Raw genomic sequence first — 21,323 nt, 5'->3', positions numbered from 1 at the left:
GTGTACCCCCCACAACACACACCTCTCTCTCACTCAAAACGTGGTATGGGACACTACGTGGATATGTAGGTTTATCACACAGTGCCATTCACAATTTCAAATATTTATTTATAAGAAACAAATATTATACAATAAAATATCTTAGTTACCTATTTAATACAATGAAAGCGTGGAATGACCATTATATTCGCTGGACTCTGGTCCGGTCAGGGCTACCCCCGAATTCCCTACAATATGATCAAGATAGGCTCCATGGTCCCATGTCGCCCCCATGGACCGATTGTCGTCTGATGATGCAAATGTCAAAACGAATGTTCACCAGGAAACTAATGGCCACCGTTGACGCTCAACACTGATTCAAGAGATGGACTTCTTTGATCCCAAACCATTACACTGTTCATGCTCTCGGCTAATGAACGAATGGCAGTCCAACTTCCTCTCGCGGGACTCTCCTTTCTAAATATCGCGGAGTTTCCTTCTGTTTTGTATGTGTGTGGCAGGCGTAGTTTCGGGCAAGTCTAAGAAAGGTGGAGACTTTCGGGATAACTTCCTGTACAGTAATCTTGATATCATTAGCTACAAAGATAGGTTTGGTTGGCTATTCAAGCAAAGACGAATGGCTTAAGTAACGGTGTGCTAAACTTGATTATCGGTTTTGAATTAAATACACATACAGTAGCTAGCATTCAAGCTGCTATATAACTCAAGCAACCGGATAGCAGATTCCAAACATCTCATATAGCGAGACGGTCCTGGCCACATTGAAGGACAGTATGGGTGAGTATTTTCGTTGTGTGGTTTTGTTTATCGTTATGCTTATCCGATGTTCCCCGCTTCAAATTGCCTTGTTTTAACCAATAAGAGGGATACATTGACATCATCAATCGTGACTGGATTTGGAGTAAAGTTATGCTCCTTGTGAGATGGATCAATCCACAAACGTTAAGTTAGCTAGCTAGTTACAATAAGTTAGCTACCATCAAGACGTGATAATGTCAGCTAGCTAGCTAAATCCATAGCTTCCATGCTGTCATTAGCTGCATCTTGCCAGCAAGTTAACTCAATTATCTAACTACATAGCTGGCGCTAAACAGGCAATTAAATGGCCATGTTTTTGCGCCAGGAGTAATGGCTGCTGTATGCATGTACAGTGGTTAGCTAGCACCAACTAATAATTTCACTGTTTTAATAGCTCCAGTGGAAAAGCAAATGGGATGCCATCTTCTCCACCCTCGCCGTTGTACTTGTTTGTTTACTTAGCTACAAGGGTTGTGCGTTGAGACATAAGTAACGTTGGCTAAGAAGCAACATTTCCCTCCTGCTTGTTATTTTTGTACAGCATTCCAAGCTAGGTTTGCCCTTGGATCGCTTTCTTGCAAATATTGTGTCAAATAGGTTTTCCTTGACTTTCGACAGTCTGTTCCACACCCAAAGTATGGAGGAGATGATCTTGACACATTGAAAATGTGAATCTGCATTTCATGAAGCCAGTTAGCTGAAAGCATAATGTTGGATGTGTAACATTCAGAGTGAAGTTGTTCAACACTTCGCTATGTTGTGGAACTGGTTCAGGTTAAGACTTATTTTTAAACATACTGTTCACACGACAAGATGGTGTCTTCTGTTTATTACTGTGTTGTCGTTTCTTATAGAGTTCAGTAACTAACTTGCTTTGCAGTAGCTGATATGTTTAAACATGTCAGAGACAGTTGTGAGCCCCTCACATTCTCTCTCTGTGGCATGCTCTCAATCTTTCCATCTCATACTTTGCACATCTGCAGTGTGGTTTGTCTTAAAGGGTAGTTAGCATAAACATAACATGGATTTTCATCACAATCCGTATCAAAGTCCCAATGTAAAGTTACACCTCAATAATTTTTTCGAGTTATTACATAAAACTGATCAGAAGAATGCTGACGTCATGCCTGAAATAACATTTGCAGTGTGTGACGCAATATGGAGGACCTTGCAAGTCAGCCTATTCCCCACAATGTCAACTCCAACAGAAATAACGTAAAATGTATAACTTTAAATTAAACCAAATCATAGGTACTCATGACTATTGGTTTCAGTACAATGTTCTGCCAACTTACAAGCAAATACTTTATGAATTTATATTTACAAATCAGCTTGCATGGTTGCTAGCCTGCTAACGTTAGCCCTACTATCCTGTTAACGTTACATTAGTACTGAGTGAGTTAACTAATTGCTATCAACACCAAGCTTACAGCTACATTAAAGTAAACCAACATTTTGGAAATGCATAACGCCATCTAACACATTTTCAAATAATGTGTCCGATAAATTTGTTAATATGGCTGAAGGCTAAAAACAGACAATATCTTGTTTCTACAGTGTGTTTTAGTTTGAAAGAATGTATTTTCCGCTTTTATCAAATGTGTACATCACCCACCAACCATTCACTATAAAACCTTTATCAACCGAAAAAGCTTAGGACAAGACCCCAAATTATGGGGAAAAAATAAGTATGCCTAAAACATTTATTTAAAATAACAAAAAAATACGAACAAATAAGAGTAGGCTACATGACAATGCAGCGCCATAAAAACAAATTCAGAACAAATCGTCCAAGAATATTCTGGATGTTCTTATAAGGATTTTGGAGTTATTGAAAGGATTGAAATTGAAGAATTGTCCAAGTAGGCTAGGTGCAAAGATTTCTCAGATACATTTTGGAGAATTCCCAACTGCAACTTGAAAGTATAGGCAACGCTCTTCAGGTAAGACTCCAGCTGTTTAGTTGTGGTGTACTTCTGAACCAGTGACTTCAGATCCTTCTTCGGGCGCTGACAGAGATGGCCGCCTCGCTTCGCGTTCCTAGGAAACTATGCAGTATTTTGTTTTTTTTACGTGTTATTGCTTACATTGGTACCCCAGGTAATCTTAGGTTTCATTACATACAGTCAGGAAGAACTACCGAACATAAGAGCAACGTCAACTCACCATCAATAGGACCAGGAATATGATTTTCCCGAAGCGGATCCTGTGTTCTGCCTTCCACCCAGGACAACGGAATGGATCCCAGCCTGCGACCCAAAACAACAACGTCGTAAAAGAGGCAAGCGAAGCGGTCTTCTGATCAGGCTCCGGAGACGGGCACATCGCTCACCACTCCCTAGCATAGTACTCGCCAATGTCCAGTCTCTTGACAACAAGGTTGATGAAATCTGAGCAAGGGTAGCATTCCAGAGAGACATCAGAGACTGTAACATTCTTTGCTTCACGGAAACATGGCTCACTCGAGAGACGCTAACGGAATTGGTGCAGCCAGCTGGTTTCTTCACGCATCGTGCCGACAGAAACAAACATCTTTCTGGTAAGAAGAGGGGCGGGGGCGTATGCCTTATGATTAACGAGACCTGGTGTGATCACAACAACATACAGGAACTCAAGTCCTTCTGTTCACCTGACTTAGAATTCCTCACAATCAAATGTCGACCGCATTATCTACCAAGGGAATTCTCAAACAGACACATCGATGGCCCTGAACCAACTTTATTTGACTCTTTTCAAACTGGAAACCACATATCCTGAGGCTGCATTCATTGTAGCTGGGGATTTTAACAAGGCTAATCTGAAAACAAGACTCCCTAAATTGTATCAGCATATCGATTGCGCAACCAGTGCTGGTAAAACCTTGGATCATTGCTATTCTAACTTCCGAGACACATATAAGGCCCTCCCCCGCCCTCGTTTTGGAAAAGCTGACCACGACTCCATTTTGTTGCTCCCTGCCTACAGACAGAAACTAAAACAAGAGCATGCGCATGCGCAGACCAGCTTGCTGGTGTGTTTACGGACATACTGTATTCAATCAATCCTTATCCCAGTCTGCTGTTCCCACATGCTTCAAGAGGCCCACCATTGTCCCTGTTCCCAAGAAAGCTAAGGTAACTGAGCTAAACGACTACCACCCTGTAGCACTCACTTCCGTCATCATGAAGTGCTTTGAGAGACTAGTCAAGGACCATATCACATCCACCCTACCTGACACCCTAGACCCACTCCAATTTGCTTACCGCCCAAATAGGTCCACAGACGATGCAGTCTCAACCACACTGCCCTAACCCATCTGTACAAGAGGAATACCTATGTGACAATGCTGTTCAACGAGACGGCCTACAGGGAGGAGGTGAGGGCCCTCGGAGTGTGGTGTCAGGAAAATAACCTCACTCAAACGTCAACAAAACATAGGAGATGATTGTGGACTTCAGGAAACAGCAGAGGGAGCACCCCCCTATCCACATCGATGGGACAGTAGTGGAGAGGGTAGTAAGTTTTAAGTTCCTCGGCCTACACATCACGGACAAACTGAATTGGTCCACCCACACAGACAGCGTCGTGAAGAAGGCGCAGCAGCGCCTCTTCAACCTCAGGAGGCTGAAGAAATTTGTCTTGTCACCAAAAGCACTCACAAACTTCTACAGATGCACAATCGAGAGCATCCTGTCAGGCTGTATCACCGCCTGGTACGGCAACTGCTCCACCCACAACCGTAAGGCTCTCCAGAGGGTAGTGAGGTCTGCACAATGCATCACCGGGGGCAGACTACCTGCCCTCCAGGACACCTAGACCACCCGATGTCACAGGAAGGCCATAAAGATCATCAAGGACAACAACCACCCGAGCCACTGCCTGTTCACCCCACTATCATCCAGAAGGCGAGGTCAGTACAGGTGCATCAAAGCAGGGACCGAGAGACTGAAAAACAGCTTCTATCTCAAGGCCATCAGACTGTAAAACAGCCATCACTAACATTGAGTGGCTGCTGCCAACACACTTACTCAACTCCAGCCACTTTAATAATGTGAATTGTTGGAAATTGATGTAAAGATATATCACTAGCCACTTTCAACAATGCTACTTAATATAATTTTACATACGCTACATTACTCATCTCATATGTATATACTGTACTCGATATCATCTACTGCATCTTGCCTATGCCGTTCTGTACCATCACTCATTCATATATCTTTATGTACATATTCTTTATCCCTTTACACTTGTGTGTGTATAATGTAGTAGTTTTGGAATTGTTAGGTTAGATTACTCGTTGGTTATTACTGCTTTGTCGAAACTAGAAGCACAAGCATTTCGCTACACTCTCATTAACATCTGCTAACCATGTGTATGTTACAAATACATTTGATTTGATTTATAATTATTTTTTAATTCTGTTGCTTGTGGTGGAAAGTTGCTGCTCCATTCTCATTTAATTTCTGATGCTGTCGTTGCAATGCCTCTGAACTTTCAAATGGTGGGGTGAGATAGCGCCAAGTAAATGTTATGCCAGTCCTCCTCGCCGTTGTTGGTCTTCGCCAAGTCTTGCATCATAGCAGTTCTATAATTCTGAAAATATCAAATAGAGAAGCAGATTATCAACCGTGTTATTGGCCTTGGGCATGCTTTCATTAAGAATAATAAAGCCATTGTTATGGTAAACAAGACATACCTTTTGGTAACATTGGCTTTCTTCCAAATTCGGGTTCCATTACTTGTCAGGGATGTCACTGGGACCTTGGATAAGTGAGTGCCACTGGAAATTTGGTGGACTATAATTTCCTCTTCATGTTGTAAGCCTACACTCAGTGTATCCACTCTTTGCTGGCTGAATACTGACTTGTGTCATTGGTGACCTGGCAGCTTTTCATTGTTCTATGCTATTGATTGTGTTTAAGACATGGGTCTTTAATTATATCTTGTAATTTGTGGTATTAAAAAATGCGAATGTAATTTTACATGAATGAAGACATTATGTAGAATTGCAGGAAATTATTTTAGAAAACGTAAACATTTTTAAGACCCGCAAATAGGATCTCTGTCAGCCCATGGTCTTCAGGGATGATTTTGTGATGTCTTATATTAAATGGACATATTAGACTGTTAAAATGTTGGAGGATATATAAACATTGGATTTCAGTAGCTCTAATTTCATAATTTTCGTCAGTAGGCCTACCCATGTCTCTCCTCACTCAGAAATCCTGCTCACTGATGTCAGTACCAAAGCTGATAATTGTGACTTGATTAAATTGTAGTGATGTGAATAATAATAATGATGGTGAGAGCCCAGTAGAGCCCTTTAATCATAGGCTATTGCTATGCATTATTTTAATGAAAAGAATCAAACGTTGTTTCATGTTCTTTAATAAAAGACTCATAAACAGAAACTGCCAATAAGCTATACAGCTGGCTTCAGTTTCTCCGCCAAATAGGCCTACAAGGAAACTTGACGACGTTGAGTGCGCAAGGGGGGGTCTGTACGCTGCGTAGTACCTTCCACAAAAAAAATTTGCTCTACAAAGACACAAGTGGAACACAACAACAAAAAATCCAGCTAATATAAAGTAGAGAGAGTGGAGACCCATTTGATGGCAGAGTTTAGCTACCAAAATGAAAGAAGAGCCGAGGAGAGGCATTCGGAGGGAGAGGCTGCTAGCTCATCCAATAGCAATATAGTGAAGTAAATCCACATTGAATTTACACTCGTGTTGTACTGGTAGATCGGTAGGAAATATAGGTTGCAGGGTTCACATTCACGCTTGGCACAGCACCTGGTTTTGAGCACCTTGTACAGTAGACGTGCTCACGGTTCCCATACTCCAATCTGCTCACTTCAACCAGACAAACCATTCCAATTTCATAGCTTGCTTATCGTTTTTGGGCCACAAATGAGTCGTCCTTGTGGGTATTACCTCACTAGCTACAAATGACAAACTACTACAACTCGCTCGTTCGACTACCACTGCCAAACGTAGGAACATTTTTGCAGTTTTTTGCACAAATGTAAACGGTTTCTGCTTCGTGGATGTACAGTTGAAGTCAGAAGTTTACATATGCTTAGGTTGGAGTCATTAAAACTGTTTTTTCAACCATTCCACAAATGTATTTTTAACATACTATAGTTTTGGCAAGTTGGTTAGGACATCTACTTTGTGCATGACAAGTCATTTTTCCAACAATTGTTTACAGACAGATTATTTAACTTAGAATTTACTGTATTACAATTCCAGTGGGTCAGAAGTTCAAATCAAATGTATTTGTCACATACACATGGTTAGCATGTTAATGCGAGTGTAGCGAAATGCTTGTGCTTCTAGTTCCGACAATGCAGTAATAACCAATGAGTAATCTAACCTAACAATTCCAAAACTACTACCTTATACACAAAAGTATAAAGGATATGTACATAAAGATATATGAATGAGTGATGGTACAGCACGGCATAGGCAAGATGCAGTAAATGGTATCGAGTACAGTACATACATATGAGATGAGTAATGTAGGGTATGTAAACAAAGTGGCATAGTTTAAAGTGGCTAGTGATAAATGTATTACATAAAGATGCAGTAGATGATAGAGTACAGTATATACAGTGCCTTGCGAAAGTATTCGCCCCCCTTGAACTTTGCGACCTTTTGCCACATTTCAGGCTTCAAACATAAAGATATAAAACTGTATTTTTTTGTGAAGAATCAACAACAAGTGGGACACAATCATGAAGTGGAACGACATTTATTGGATATTTCAAACTTTTTTAACAAATCAAAAACTGAAAAATTGGGCGTGCAAAATTATTCAGCCCCTTTACTTTCAATGCAGCAAACTCTCTCCAGAAGTTCAGTGAGGATCTCTGAATGATCCAATGTTGACCTAAATGACTAATGCTGATAAATACAATCCACCTGTGTGTAATCAAGTCTCCGTATAAATGCACCTGCACTGTGATAGTCTGAGGTCCGTTAAAAGCGCAGAGAGCATCATGAAGAACAAGGAATACTTTCGCAAGGCACTGTACATGTACATGTACATATGAGATGAGTAATGCAGGGTATGTAAACATTATATTAAGTAGCATTGTTTAAAGTGGCTAGTGATATCTTTACATCAATTTCCATCAATTCCCATTATTAAAGTGGCTGGAGTTGAGTCAGTGTATTGGCAGCAGCCACTCAATGTTAGTGATGGCTGTTTTACAGTCTGATGGCCTTGAGATAGAAGCTGTTTTTCAGTCTCTCGGTCCCTGCTTTGATGCACCTGTACTGACCTCGCCTTCTGGATGATAGCGGGGTGAACAGGCAGTGGCTCGGGTGGTTGTTGTCCTTGATGATCTTTATGGCTTTCCTGTGACATCGGGTGGTGTAGGTGTCCTGGAGGGCAGGTAGTTTGCCCCCGGTGATGCGTTGTGCAGACCTCACTACCCTCTGGAGAGCCTTACGGTTGTGGGCGGAGCAGTTGCCGTACCAGGCGGTGATACAGCCCGACAGGATGCTCTCGATTGTGCATCTGTAGAAGTTTGTGAGTGCTTTTGGTGACAAGTCGAATTTCTTCAGCCTCCTGAGGTTGAAGAGGCAGCGTCTTCACGACGCTGTCTGTGTGGGTGGACCAATTCAGTTCGTCCATGATGTGTACGCCGAGGAACTTAACTCCACTACTGTCCCGTCGATGTGGATAGGGGGGTGCTCCCTCTGCTGTTTCCTGAAGTCCACAATCATCTCGTTTTGTTGACGTTGAGTGTGAGGTTAGTTTCCTGACACCACACTCCGAGGGCCCTCACCTCCTCCCTGTAGGCCGTCTCGTCGCTGTTGGTAATCAAGCCTACCACTGTACTATCATCCGCAAACTTGATGATTGAGTTTGAGGCGTGCATACCCACGCAGTCGTGGTTGAACAGGGAGTACAGGAGAGGGCTCAGAACGCACCCTTGTGGGGCCTCAGTGTTGAGGATCAGCGGGGTGGAGATGTTGTTACCTACCCTCACCACCTGGGGGTGGCCCGTCAGGAAGTCCAGTACCCAGTTGCACAGGGCAGCGTCGAGACCCAGGGTCTCGAGCTTGATGATGAGTTTGGAGGGTACTATGGTGTTAAATGCTGAGCTGTAGTCGATGAACAGCATTCTCACATAGGTATTCCTCTTGTCCAGATGGGTTAGGGCAGTGTGCAGGGTGATTGCGTTTTCATACACTAAGTTGACTGTGCCTTTTAAACAGCTTGGAAAATTCCAGAAAGTTATGTTATGGCTTTAGAAGCTTCTGATAGGCTAATTGACATCATTTGAGACAATTGGAAGTGTACCTGTGGATGTATTTCAAGGCCTACCTTCAAACTCAGTGCCTCTTTGCTTGACATCATGGTAAAATCAAAAGAAATCAGTCTCAGCAAAAAAACTGTAGACCTCCACAAGTCTGGTCCATCCTTGGGAGCAATTTCCAAACACCTGAAGGTACCACGTTCATCTGTACAAACAATAGTACGCAAGTATAAACACCATGGGGCCACGCAGCTGTCACACCACTCAGGAAGGAGGCATGTTCTGTCTCCTAGAGATTAATGTACTTTGATGCAGTTCAAATGGAAATGGGTACAAAAGTCTTTATATCCACAGTAAAACAAGTCATATATTGACATATCCTGAAAGGCCGCTCAGCAAGGCAGAGGCCACTGCTCCAAAACCGCCATAAAAAAGCCAGACTACGGTTTGCAACTGCACATGGGGACAAAGATCGTACCTTTTGGATAAATGTCCTCTGGTCTGATGAAACAAAAATAGAATTGTTTGGCCAAAACGACCACCGTTATGTTTGGAGGAAAAAGGGGGAGGCTTGCAAGCCAAATAACACTATCCCAACCGTGAATCACGGGGTTGGCAGCATCATGTTGTGGGGGTGCTTTCCTGTAGGAGGGACTAGTGCACTTCACAAAATAGATGGCATCATGAGGGAGGAAAATTGTGGATATATTGAAGCAACATCTCAAGACGTCAGTCAGGAAGTTGAAGCTTGGTTGCAAATGGGTCTTCCAAATGGACAATGACCCCAAGCATACTTCCAAAGTTGTGGCAAAATGGCTTAAGGACAACCAAGTCAATGTACTGGAGTGGCCATCACAAAGCCCTGGCCTCAATCCTATAGAAAATTTGTGGGCAGAACTGAAAAAGCATGTGTGCGAGCAAGGAGGCCTACAAACCTGACTCCGTTACACCAGCTCTGTCAGGAGGAATGGGCCAAAATTCACCCAATTTATTGTGTGGAAGGCTACCCGCAACATTTTACCCAAGTTAAACTATTTAAAGGCAATTTTACCAAATACTAATTGAGTGTGTAAACTTCTGACCCACTGGGAATGTGATGAAAGAAATAAAATCTGAAATCGTTTTCTCTGCTATTATTCTGACAATTCACTTTCTTAAAATAAAGTGGTGATCCTAACTGATCCGAAGACGGGGAATTTGTACTAGGATTACATGTCAGGAATTGTGAGAAACTGATGTGTATGTAAACTTCCGACTTCGACTGTACATAGTAGAGGTCGGCCGATTTATGATTTTTCAACGCTGATACCGATTATTGGAGGACCAAACACGGCCGACGCCGATTAATCGGCCGATTTTAAATATAAAAAGAATATAAATACAATAATTAAAAAAATGGTACTTTTTTAAAATATATATATTTTTTTGTAATAATGACAATTACAACAATACTGAATGAACACTTATTTTAAATTAATATAATACATCAATAAAATGAATTTAGCCTCTAGTAAATAATGAAACATGTTCAATTTGGTTTAAATAATGTAAAAACAACGTGTTTGAGAAGAAAGTAAAAGTTCAATATGTGCTAACGTTTCAGTTCCTTGCTCAGAACATATGAAAGCTGGGGGTTCCTTTTAACATGAGTCTTCAATATTCCCAGGTAAGAAGTTTTACGTTGTAGTTATTATTGGAATTTTAAGACTATTTCCCTCTATACCATTTGTATTTCATTAACCTTTTGACTATTGAATGTTCTTATAGGCACTTTAGTATTCCCAGTGAAACCCTATAGCTTCCGTCCCTCTAGTTAGCGCGCGCTAACTAGCTAACCATTTCACTTCGGTTACACCAGCCTCATCTCGTGAGTTGATAGGCTTGAAGTCATAAACGGCGCAATGCTTGACGCACAACGAAGAGCTGCTGGCAAAAAGCACAAAAGTGCTGTTTGAATGAATGTTTACGCGCCTGCTTCTGCCTACCACCGCTCAGTCAGATACTTGTATGCTTGTATGCTCAGTCAGATTATATGCAACGCAGGACACGCTAGATAATATCTAGTAATATCATCAACCATGTGTAGTTAACTAGTGATTGATTGTTTTTGTAAGATCATTTTAATGCTAGCTAGCAACTTACCTTGGCTTACTGCATTCGCGTAACAGGCAGTCTCCTTGTGGAGTGCAACGAGAGAGGCAGGTCGTTATTGCGTTGGACTAGTTAACTGTAAGGTTGCAAGATTGGATCCCTGAGCCGACAAGGTGAAAATCTGTCGTTCTGCCCCTGAACCCACCGTTCCTAGGCCTTCATTGAAAATAAGAATGTGTTCTTAACTGACTTGCCTAGTTAAATAAAGGTTAAAAAAAATTGGGGCAAATCGGCTCCCAAAAGTACCGATTTCCGATTGTTATGAAAACTTGAAATCGGCCCTAATTAATTGGCCATTCCGATTAATCGGTCGACCTCTAGTACATAGTAGCTCAGTAGCACCAACATTTGGTTTGGACTAGCTAACGTTAGTCAGTTGGAATTCAACTGAACAAAAATATAAACGCAAGATGTACAGTCTTGGTCCCATTTTTCATGAGCTAAAATAAAAGATCCCAGAAATGTTCCATTTGCACAAATAGCTTTTTGATCTATAATTTGTGTACATCCCTGTTAATGAGGATTTCTCCTTTGCCAAGATAATCCATCCACCTGACAGGTGTAGCATATAAAGAAACTGATTAAGCGGCATGATCATTACACAGGTGTGCCTTGTGCCGGGGACAACAAAAAGCTACTCTAAAATGTGCAGTTTTGTCACACAACCTATGTCTTCCCAGTCACGTGATATCCATAGATTAGGGCCTAATTAATTAATTTCAATTGATTGATTTTCCTTATGAACTGTTGCATTTTATATTTTTATTTGGTAGCATTGGTTCTCCATATGACGTTGACAAATAGCGACATTGTACGTGTGGGTGCCCCGAGAATCGAGCCCACAACCCTGATGGTGCAAGCACCATGCTCTACCTACTGAGCCATACAGGCATTGTAGGTAGTTCCGCAGATATCCGGAAATCAATTATTCAGTATTTAAAAACACTAAAATATAACTAAGTCTTTGATCCCACTGTGTTTTTACTTTGAGTAAAAACTCATCGCTTCCTACCCTTTAAGCCTTTAGGTGTAGTTAACCCCGTACCTTGTGCAAAGTCAAAGTATCAGGCCTCCAACTTTAACTTTGCTATTTAACTACCACACACACACACACACACACACACACACACACACACACATCAGAAGCTTTTCCGATCAGTGGGAAAGTATGAAGTTATGAGTTTCCTCTCTGCTGATATGGTGGATAGCAGTTAGTCAGTCAATGTGTGTGTGCATACTGTGTGAGCGTGTACTACATTCTAGAGGAGCCTGGGTCGAGCTGCTCAGAATGCGGCTGGCATGCAGGTCGCCTTCGTGGCCTTGACTGTTTCTCCCTCTCCAATTTTATACATCACTGGGTTACGTAAGCCACACATTGAAACAGAGCCCGACCAGGAAGTACTGTAGTGAGGGAAACAATCATCTGGATCTGGAGGTCTTTTCTATCCAGCTGTCTCTGGCTCAGCCTTGAGAAAATGTCCTTCTTGAGTAATTTCACTTCTACACTAGGCCAGGGTAGGCCCTGGGGCAGTTGTACATTCTGTCTCAAGCAGCATGTAAATTCTAAATTGAAACTCTAAAGGAAAAAATAAATACATATATATGAAGGATACAGTGTGTCAGACTAGCTAGACTGGACGTGGAAGTATGTGCGCGTGCGCACCTATTTGCGTAAACACAATGGTCCGACTCAATGGTCTGGATGTAACAGCTTCTAATAAAGTAGGTAAAGGTGCCTAGGTATTGGCTAGATAGTAATGAGACTAGATCATTGTCTGGCTCTCTACACTTCTCTTTTATAAGGTGTTAAAATCAGAAATCCCAGTCACAGAAGCTTTATGATCAACTAGGCTACATGTTTAATGGCCAACTTATGACAAGTTTAGTTGAGCTTGACCTTACGACCCCCTCCCGGATGTTGACTAGTTCATCCCTAATGTGTTCTGTAACTGCACCACTGGTCATTGATTGAACACCAGTCTCAGATGGGATAACTACAGCTTTTACGTCAATATAGGACTAAGATTGTTTTCTACTACACCGGCTCTGACGCTCTTCAGATGTGACAGGGCTTGCAAATGACCTACATGCCTTCTATGCTTGCTTCGAGGCAAGCAACACCGAACCATGTGTAAGAGCACCAGCTGATCCAGACGACTGTGAACACGTGCTCCGTAGCCGATGTGAGAAAGACATTTAAACAGGTTAACATTCACAAGGACGCAGGGCCAGATGGATTACCAGGACATGTACTCGGAACAAACACTGACCAGCTGGCAAGTAGTGTCTCCCTGACCCAGTCTGTAATACCTACATGTTTCAAGCAGGCCACCATAGTCCCTGTACCCGCAGCACTCACATCTGTAGCCATGAAATGCTGTGAAAGGCTAGTCATGGCTAACATCAACAACACCATCCCAGACATCCTGAATCCACTCCAATTCACAGATTGCACCATAGTGCCCTCAAAGCTCATCCCTAAGCTAAGGTCCCTGGGACTGAACATCTCCCTCTGCAACTGGATCCTGGACTTCCTGATGGACTGCTCACAGGTGGTGAGGGTAGGCAACAACACATCTGCCATGCTGAACCTCAACTCGGGGCCCCTCAGGTTAGTCTCCTCCTGTACTCCCTGTTCACTCATGACTGCGTGGCCGCACATGAATTCAATATCGTCAAGTTTGCAGACGCCATGACATTTGTAGGCCTGATCGACAATGAAACGGCCTATAGGGAGGACAGCCTCTCCCTCAGTGTCGGTAAGAAAAAGGAGCTGATCGCGAACTATAGGAAAGGGGGTACTGGGGACGCCCCTCATTCACAATGAGGGGGCTGTAGTGGAGCACGTTGAGAGCTTCAAGTTCCGTGGTGTCCCCATCACTAAGGATCTATCATGGTCCAAACACACCACCACAGTCGTCAAGAGGGGACGACAATGCCTTTTGGAGACAGATTTGGCAAGGGCCCTCAGATCCTCAAAGTTCTACAGCTGCACCATTGAGAGTATCTTGACTGGCTTCATCACCACTTGGTATGACAATTGCTTGTCATCCGACCAAGGCACTACAGAGGGTAGTGCGTACGGCCCAGTACATCACCGGGGCTGAGCTCCCTGCCATCCAGGACCTCTATACCAGGCGGTGTCAAGAGGAAAGCCCTAAACATTGTCCGACTCCAGCCACAGACTGTTCTCTCTGGTACCTTATTCTAAAATGGATGAAATAATATCCCGTAGACATTTTTGCCAATGTAAAACTTTTTTTTTTTACTGTGAAATACCACATTTAGACCCTTTACTCAGTACTTTGTTGAAGTACTGAGTAAAGCGATTACAGCCTCAAGTCTTCTTGGGTATGACACTACAAGCTTGGCACACCTGTATTTGGGGAGTTTCTCCCATTCTTCTCTGCAGATCCTCTCAAGCTCTGTCAGGTTGGATGGGGAGCATCGCTGCACAGCTAATTTCAGGTCTCCAGAGATGTTCGATCGGGTGAAGTCCGGACTCTGACTGGGCCACTCAAGGACATTGAGACTCCTGTGGTGTCTTGGCTGTGTGTTTAGGGTCATTGTCCTGTTGGAAGGTGAACCTTTGCTCCCAGTCTCAGGTCCTGAGAGCTCTCTCTCTGTACTTTGCTCTGTTATTCTTTCCCTCAATCCTGATGACTAGTCATCCAGTAAATGCTGCTGAAAGACATCCACACAGCATGATGCTGCCACCACCATGCTTCACCATAGGGATGGTATTTGCCAGGTGATGAACGGTGCCTGGTTTCCTCCAGACGTGACGCTTGGCATTCAGGCCAGAGAGTTCAATCTTGGTTTCATCAGACCAGAGAATCTTTTTTTCTCATGGTCAGAGTCCTTTAGGTGCCTTTTGGGAAAACTCCAAGCGGGCTGTCATGTGCCTTTTTACTGAGGAGTGGCTTCTGTCTGGTCACTCTACCATAAAGACCTGATTGGTGGATCGCTACAGAGTGATTGATAGAGTGCTGCAGAGATGGTTGTCCTTCTGGAAGGTTCTCCCATCTCCACAGAGGAACTTGGGAGCTCTGTCAGAGTGACCATAACGTAACAAATTGTGGAAAAGTCTAGGGGTCTGAATACTATCCGAATGCGCTGTATACAGCTATTATATTTTCTACTCCCTATATATAGCCATGTTATTTTTACTCTTTATTTTTTTGTTATTCACAGTGTCACTTTCATTTAATGTTTTTTCTTCTTTTTTTACTCTGCATTGTTGAAGGACCCGTAAGCAAGCATTTCACTGCTAGTCTACACCTGTTGTATACGAAGCATGTGACAGTTAAATATTCTACCTACTTTTTCCATTACTATGATTTCAGCCCCCTTGGTAATGCATTGCTTTGTGTTTCAAAAACGTCCCTCTCTTGAAAGCAAACGCGGTCTTCGTGAACCGGGCCCCATTCTGCTCTGTCGGCCACTGGCAGACGCATCATAAAAGAAGCTTCTCAATCAGTATTACTGGACAGCAGCTCAACATTGGGATTGGTCCAGGGGGAAAAAACCCTTGTCACTAGCAATCAATTGAATCTGAAATTGCAGGTCATGGCATTTGCCTAGCCTACAACATCCACCAATGACCCAGCCTGCATGGCTGGCTGTCTTGGATTATGTTTTATCCCATTGTTTGATAAACATCTCCTTTCTCAAATAGCACTTTTTTAAAAAGCATTTTCACAGGCTAGTTCCCAAGACATACACAGACAGACAAGCAGAGAGAACTGGAGGATATTGAGCAATGGGAGAGAGAGAAACTCTTAAGTGCCTCCCTTATGAAACTGCTGTGGAACGAATCCCAAAGCTTTTGATCATCTCTATTGCTGACTCTCCCCTAAGTGTTGTTGTGACACAGTGCGTTTCTATTGCCAAAGGGCCTGAGTGAGTTACTGAGCCCAGTCTCTCCCCTTAGTCTCCACTTCATTTAGCATTAGCATATAGCCTAGTCCTACCCTCCCTATTATGTTAGTTAGATCTATTCCTATGCTTGCCAATAATGGTGCCTCACAATAATGTGTACACTTACTTGGGGTTATTAATAGTGTTGTATGTTGAGTTGTCTTGGAATGTGCTCTGAGTTTAAGGCTTTTCCCCTACCCCCTTCTACTTAAAGAGAAACAAACCTGTGTTTATTTGGTGACCTTGTATGGAGCAGAATGCTTCAGGCTTGACTTTCAGAATGTGTTGTTTTGGTTTTATAGTGGGGCCCTTGGAATCAACACCCAGTTGCAAATGGTGTAGACTACATTCAGCCTAACTGAAGCAAACCAATGCTTTACATGGCATGCCTTATTATTGTGCTAATGTGTGTGAAAGCAACTGAAATGTTTAATCAAAAAGACGTTTCAGTCATTTTTTGTATCCAAAGATAGGCTATATGATGCTAGTATCATTCAAGATTGTTCCTCTTTCACTTCAAGTAGGGCTTCACTTCTATTTCAACGGGTATGCTCTTAGGTCAGTTTGTTACAAGGACACCACCTGTGGGGTGCTGTGTGTGTGTGTGTGTCGCCTGCCTGTCTCCCCCTGAGCGGGAGAGGATGCTGATTAGAGAGTGGAAGCCATGGTCCTGTTCTAATGACACAGTAATCTTGCAGCAGAGATATGGCTCTCATAAAGTCAACCCAACATGAAAGCTTTCTCTGCTTTAAGTCTGTCCGGCCCTCTTTGTTAGACATTTTAACTAGCCTTCTGCAGGACTGACTTTCCATCAAAAACACAAGTACCGTACACTGTAGGATAAAGAACATTTTAAGACATGTTTGTGTAGACAACCATTGGTTAGCGAGGCAAGCCAGGCTATGTGACCACAGTCTCAGTCATCTGAATCATGGCAGCTCACTATCATGACAAAACACTATTTATGTAAAGCCATGCTTTCAGACATTTGTCTCAATATAATTTATGTTTATAATGATGGCCACTTTAGCAGAAAAGCCTATTGGTAATTTGAAGCACAGTCGGTCGAAGCCTTTCCCCTGCTGATCCTCAATGACCGCGGACCAATAGCCATCCCATGGTACTGTATGTGTTCTGACTAAGGCATTGTCAGCCTGGCAGCCCCGCTGACCTAAATCCTCAATAGTATGCCATTTAATGCACCGGCATGTCAAAGGCAGACAGGCCAGCAACAGGAAGCATAGCACGACACTGAATGGATATCTGAATCACAAATTAATCTAAGGGTTGTCAAGTGTAGCCTGTGTGTCTGTGAGGGATGCTGGCATGCTCACACGACTTGCAAGTGTTCCATGAAAAAAAAGATCACTTTCCAATGTTGCAGTTGGTTTAGTACTTGGCCTGGCTGTTGGCGGTTCATTGGTTTTGTGCTTTGGTAGATCCAGGCTTGGAGCAGTGGGAGTAGTCGACAGGACATTGGTTTTGTGCTTTGGTAGATCCAGGCTTGGAGCAGTGGGAGTAGTCGACAGGACATTGGTTTTGTGCTTTGGTAGATCCAGGCTTGGAGCAGTGGGAGTAGTCGACAGGACATTGGTTGCATGGCCTCAAGCTACATTGGGACTCTACTGTACTGAAGCCCCCCCCCCCCCCCCCCCCCCCCATCGTCTGTTCAACAACATGGGCTGCTCTCACTATTGTGTCTTGGCGTCATAGTATTGATTGGTGTGATCTCTCCCCGTATATATTTGTCTACAGTGTTTCTTCCTGTCTTGGACGTGCCAGTGATGTTATTTCATTAATCAGCGGACCCACTTTGTTCCAGTAGCACGCAGGGCACAGCTAGTCTGGACCACTCTCTCACTGTGAGCATGTGCTTTAAATCTAGCCGTGTGTGTGCAGTCCGTGCCCTAGGCCTACAGAAACTAAGATGTTTTGAGCAGGTTGAAGTATTCCATGTTTTATCAGCCCAGGTCTCCTTCAAATCTCATGAAAGAGAACTGGAAGGAAGTTTCACCCACTGGTCAACATGGCACCTGAATGGAAGTATTCAGAAAGCCCCCAGCCTACTGTACTGGAATAGATGGCCATGCTGTTGTACTAACAACCTATGTGCTGTGATGTTTTTAAGGAAGGGATTTCATCCTGAGGAAAAACCAAGACTGCTTTCTTTGTCTCATTACTCTGGCAGAAAAAGAACGAGTCGACACAGGACGATCTAAGACAAAACGGAGATGATTTAGCCCCTTTTATAGGCCAACGAGGATGCCTTTGGTAAAGGACACTTGGAGGCAAAACACGGTGGTATGAAAGCAGCTTGTGTCCCCATTCGGTGAATCTCCATTTACCCACCACTTGTCTATATTAGCAGTGGTGTAGCCTACATTGAGAAGGCTCAGCAGGCCATGAAGCTGGGTTCAGACTAGAGGTTGGCCGATTATGATTTTTCAAAGCCGATACCGATTATTGGAGGATCAAAAAAAGCCGATGACGATTAATCGCATGATTTGTAATTTTTTTTTAACCTTTTTATTTTTATTTATTTGTAATAATGATAATTACAACAATACTGAATGAACACTTTTAACTTAATACATCAATACAAATAAATTTAGCCTCAAATAAATAATGAAACATGTTCAATTTGGTTTAAATAATGCAAAAACAAAGTGTTGGAGAAGAAAGTAAAAGTGCAATATGTGCCATGTAAAAAAGCTAACGTTTAACTTCCTTGCTCAGAACATGAGAACATATGAAAGCTGGTGGTTCCTTTTAACTTGAGTCTTCAGTATTCCCAGGTAAGAAGTTTTAGGTTGTAGTTGTTATAGGAATAATATGACTATTTCTCTCTATTATACCATTTGTATTTCATATACCTTTGACTATTGGATGTTCTTATAGGCACTTTAGTATTGCCTGTGTAATGGTATAGCTTCCGTCCCTCTCCTCGCCCCTACCTGGGCTCGAAACTGGAAAACACGACAACAGCCACCCTCAAATCATCGTTACCCATCGCTCCACAAAAGCCGCGGCCCTTGCAGAACAAGGGGAACAACTACCAAGTCTCAGAGCGAGTGACGTCACTGATTGAAATGCTATTAGCGCGCACCCCACTAACTAGCTAGCCATTTCACATCGGTTACACCAGCCTATTCTCGGGATTTGATAGGCTTGAAGTCATAAACAGCTCAATGCTTGAAGCACAGTGAAGAGCTGCTGGCAAACGCACGAAAGTGTTGTTTGAATGAATGCTTACGAGCCTGCTGCTGCCAACCATCGCTCAGTCAGACTGCTCTATCAAATATCAAATCATAGACTGAATTATAACATAATAACACACAGAGCCTTTGGTCATGGATATGGTCGAATCCGGAAACTATCATTTCGAAAACAAAACGTTTATTCTTTCATTGAAATACGGAACTGTTCCGTATTTTATCTAACGGGTGGCATCTCTAAGTCAGAAATGATCGTTTCCGGATTCGACCATATCAATGACCAAAGGCTCGTATTTCTGTGTGTTATTATGTTAGGGATTATTATTATTATTGCTGTTACATTGTACAACTTTCAATGTTATGTCATGATTATGTACAATTCTGGCAAATTAATTACAGTCTTTGTTAGGAATAAATGGTCTTCACATAGTTCGCAACACGCAAGGTGGCCCAAACTGCTGCATATACCCTGACAATTTCCCTAATTATAAGAAATTCATGTTAGCAGGCAATGTTAACTAAATATGCAGGTTTAAAAATATATACTTGTGTACTGATTTTAAAGAAAGGCATTGATGTTTATGGTTAGGTTTATTGCAACGACCGTTGTAAATCATCACCCGTTTGGCAAAGTAGGCTGTGATTCGATGAGAAATTAACAGGCACCGCATCGATTATATGCAACGCAGGACACGCTAGATAAACTAGTAATATCATCAACCATGTGTAGTTAACTAGTGATTATGTTAAGTTTGATTGTTTTTTATAAGATAAGTTTAATGCTAGCTAGCAACCTAACTTGGCTTCTTGCTGCCCTCGCGTAACAGGTAGTCAGCCTGCCATGCAGGCTCCTCGTGGAGTGCAAGGCAGGTGGTTAGAGCGTTGGACTAGTAACCGTAAGGTTGCAAAAACGAATCCCTGAGCTGACAAGGTAAAAATCTGTTGTTCTGCCCCTGAACAAGGCAGTTAACCCACCATCCTAGGCCGTCATTGAAAATAAGAATGTGTTCTTAATTGATTTGCCTAGTTAAATAAAGGTGTAAAAAAAACAATAATCGGCCAAATCGGTGTCCAAAAATACAGATTTCCGATTGTTATGAAAACTTGAAATCGGCCCTAATTATTCGGCCATTCCGATTAATTGGTCGACCTCTCGTTCAGACCAGCAGTCTGTCTGCAGGGCATTGTTTACCACTGGCCACAGTCAGACGGTATCTCATCCTGTTGTTACACGGACAGAAATTAGGGGCTCATCCCTCCCGTCAGGGGGCCTCCATAAATGTGTTGTGGTGAAGCGAAGCGCAGTGCTTACAGAGATTAGCTTAAGGAGAAGTAAATAGCCTTATCTGTTGTGCCTGGGCAAAGGATCGACGCTAGGGGAATAGATGGCATGGATCATTTAAGGAGAGTTTGTCTCTTTCTCTCTCTGTCTCTCTCTGTGTGTCAGTGAAGTAGCAGAGTGTCCTTGCCAGGCCTGAGTGAGGATGAGGATCTATCTGAGTGTCTGGTGGCAGCCTAAGGAAAAGAGGCTGTTGCCTGGCTCCCCAAACTCCTTGCTCTGGCCAAATGCTACGCCACGCCCACAGACATTAGTTTCTTCTCCTGTCTGGATCTGAGTACCACCCCTATGATATCTAGAATGGATTGGTTAGAGATGATCTAATCGCTGAGTAACACCCTTCCATTTTGACGTCCCCACAAACTACTTCAACAATGGCAGTCTGACTGAAGTATGTAGCAAACAGAGCTACGGAAGAATTCCGTTTGCGTCGTCAGGCAAAAGAGGCTGAGGGATCTTTCTGGCAGTCGTTCCGTTCCCACAGACTGGTCCCAGTCCAGCCTGGTGTTTTCAAGTCGTAATGGTTGAGGGTTTGGATCCGGGGAGGGAAATCTTGGATCTGCGATTAGGGGTAATTTCTCCCTGGCGCATGCCCAGGCTGCTGGGCCAACACCGAGGATGATAGAGGAGCAGAGCCACAGAGCAA

The 21,323-nt window shown here is 42.9% G+C and overlaps 1 protein-coding gene across 3 annotated transcripts in view; it reads left to right on the top strand.

Annotated features, from left to right (window-relative positions):
- Positions 1-318: 318 nt before the first annotated feature.
- The window catches only part of cd2ap (CD2-associated protein), a 75,170-nt gene continuing 54,165 nt past the window's right edge, over positions 319-21,323 (top strand). For 2 of the 3 annotated variants that reach the window (XM_020496617.2, XM_020496615.2), the window contains exon 1: positions 319-777. In XM_020496617.2, coding sequence (XP_020352206.1) covers positions 774-777 — 4 coding nt within the window. In that variant the 5' untranslated portion in view covers positions 319-773. The remainder of the gene's footprint in view (positions 778-21,323) is intronic. The other variant, XM_020496616.2, reaches the window with a different exon arrangement.

This window comes from Oncorhynchus kisutch, linkage group LG12 (assembly GCF_002021735.2).
Source record: "Oncorhynchus kisutch isolate 150728-3 linkage group LG12, Okis_V2, whole genome shotgun sequence".
Classification (NCBI taxonomy): Eukaryota; Metazoa; Chordata; class Actinopteri; order Salmoniformes; family Salmonidae; genus Oncorhynchus; species Oncorhynchus kisutch.
This window is presented reverse-complemented; position numbering and strand designations above follow the sequence as displayed.